The sequence below is a fragment of the Gadus macrocephalus genome, chromosome 5 (genome assembly GCF_031168955.1).
Source record: "Gadus macrocephalus chromosome 5, ASM3116895v1".
Taxonomy (NCBI): domain Eukaryota; kingdom Metazoa; phylum Chordata; class Actinopteri; order Gadiformes; family Gadidae; genus Gadus; species Gadus macrocephalus.
In genome coordinates, this window is record NC_082386.1 from 6,270,538 (window position 1) to 6,273,037 (window position 2,500).

At 50.6% G+C, this 2,500-nt stretch overlaps 1 protein-coding gene across 1 annotated transcript in view; it reads right to left on the reverse strand.

Annotated features, from left to right (window-relative positions):
* Positions 1-21: 21 nt before the first annotated feature.
* Positions 22-2,500, reverse strand: part of setd3 (SET domain containing 3, actin histidine methyltransferase) — an 18,671-nt gene continuing 16,192 nt past the window's right edge. Inside the window, exons 9-10 of the mRNA XM_060051864.1 lie at positions 2,343-2,417; positions 22-1,404 (exon numbers count right to left, since the gene is read on the reverse strand). Of these exons, the coding sequence (XP_059907847.1) occupies positions 1,234-1,404; positions 2,343-2,417 (246 nt within the window). The 3' untranslated portion in view covers positions 22-1,233. The remainder of the gene's footprint in view (positions 1,405-2,342; positions 2,418-2,500) is intronic.

The window sequence follows — 2,500 nt, forward strand, 5'->3', positions numbered from 1 at the left end:
ACATCATTACCCCCCCCCCCCTCCCAAGACCCCAGCACATCCCAGAAACCACAGGAAACAGTAAAAATACGTTACACTGGCTGCCTTGTCCAACGTTATTAAATTAGCCTTCTGTGTTGATTGTGGCAGGAGAATCCAGCAGACAATACTCTAACAGAATCAAAAAAGTATACAAGAAAATTGTCGGATTCCAATTAAAACACATTGTGGAGGGGTGGAGACATTCACTGTTACATTCACCCTCCACGCCTTGGCTCAGAACGGCAAGAAGGGAACGCAAAGATGTGTTTGTGACTGGGTCCGAGCCTGAACATCGAGCATTTAAAAAGGGGCGAGGAGTGCATTTTAAACGCATCCAAGAGGAGTCCCTCCTCGCCCCAGAAGACTGACAACGAAGCAGCCTCCCATTCTCCATTGGTAAAAAAAAATAAAAAGAGCTCTGACAACAGGAACGATACATCACCATATCTGTCAGTTTAATGGAGCCGCCCGCCAACTACGGGGATTGTTCCATTTAATTTCCACTGTCGAGATTTAGCCCATCATCAATAAGAGATTAAAAAGGCGCAGATTAAAAATGCTGGGGAGGGACGGGCTGCATAATTCTAGGGGGTGAGCGGAGGGGTGGTAATGATAAAATGATTAAGCAGCTTGGTGATGAAAGCGTGGATGGTAAATTGATACTTGGTGGGGCGGAGGAAAAGAGTAGGGCAAGGGGGAAGGGATAGGGGGGATGGGGGAGTCTGCTGCAACGTTTATATTATATGTTTCAATTATACCCAAGGGGGGGACCTAATTGTTTTAATATTTACAGTGGCAATGAAGCGAAAGCCAAAAGGCGGAAGAAAAAGTGAAGTTTGTGTGCCTGATCCTCTCCTCCAGCCCATAATGGGGGCACTGGGCGCACCTCACATCTGAGGCTGGCCGTGAATACAATCAGTCCACCGTCTCTGTTCAGGCACATTTTGATCTATCTAAAAGCAGGTCAACACAGGCAACACGTACAGCACATACAACGGCGGTCACTTGTTTGCAATGAAGTTAGAGAAGGATTTAAGTATTGCTCTGCCTCTTATGTCTCCAGATTAGGCCAGTGTAGCTGAACGAAAATGGGTTATGGGATCACTGTTTGGTCAAAGACCCTCTGGGTCGCGGGACGGTCTCGGGCGCAGCTCTGAGGCTACCTCCGGTTGCCGTTTGAGAAAACAACCCACAGTGTGATGAAAGGCCGACTCACGCTGCGATGCCGGCACGCGCCAGCACCTCGGCCTTCATGGCGTACAGCCGCTCGCTCTTGCTCACGCCCAGCTTGATCTTCACCCGGTCGTGCGCGTTGTCCTGGAAGAAGAAGCCGCTGTGCACCACGAACTCGGCGTTGGACCTCGTGCCGTAGAAGATGTAGATCTGTCCAGAGGGGTTGGTGGAGGAAAGGGGGGGGGGGGGGGCTTCAGTGTTAGGATCTACGTTAGCGTCGGCGTTCCGAGCTCATCGTATGCCTCGCTTGACTAACGTATAATAAGGGAAGCGCGCAGTAGCCGGTTAGAAGCCGCTTATCAACGTAGGGATCTGAATTATATCCCGTGTGCGGCTGAGAAGTCCAGCGTTATGACAGTCTTGTCTCCCTTGATGTCTACGGGTTGCATCAGTCGGTGGGTTAACCGCACGCACGCACGCACACGCACAACACACACACACACACACACACTCACACACACACACACACACACACACACACACACACACACACACACGTCGTCCACGTCTACTGAGAGAGGCGCCCGGGGTTGTCATCCCGCTCACGTACAGATCAGTGGCGATACATCCGTTCTCAGATAGCGACGACGACGCTGTGGAAAGGGGGCGGGTTGGCTGTGACTGAGTGAGCGGGTGTTGGGGTAGCCCGTTGTGTGGGGGGGGGGGGGGCATGCTAGGAGAGAGATAAAGACTGTGGTATATAGGAAACAACTTTGTCAGGGGGACGGATGTTTACTGTGATTCCCCCTGGTGTTATTGTGCATGGATGGGAGTGTATATAGAGCCAGCGTTGGGCCACTCTGACGTATGAACAGGATGTTGAACGGCAGAAGGTGAGAGGTCGCAGAAAACTGTGAAAGCAGGGTTTTGCACTGCAATTCTAACGCAGCCCGTTTGTACAAACACAATGTTTGTATTGAACTAGAAAGGGAAAACTGGCTCGTGCATCCACAGAGCTCTCTGGTTTTTAACATTCATTTATGGTCATGTCAATCATTCGACTTAACACCACCAAGCTTTCCCCCACACACACACACACACACACACACACACACACACACACACACACACACACACAGCACCAGTACCTGTTCATTCTCCTTATAATCCTGCAGGGCCACACATTCACAGCGGTCATCCTCCAAGTTGTAGCCAGTTGTGATCTGAGGGCATAGAAAATAATAAAGTTCCCAATGTGTGTGTGAGTGCGAGTGCGAGTGTGTGTGTGTGAGAGAGAGTGTGAGGG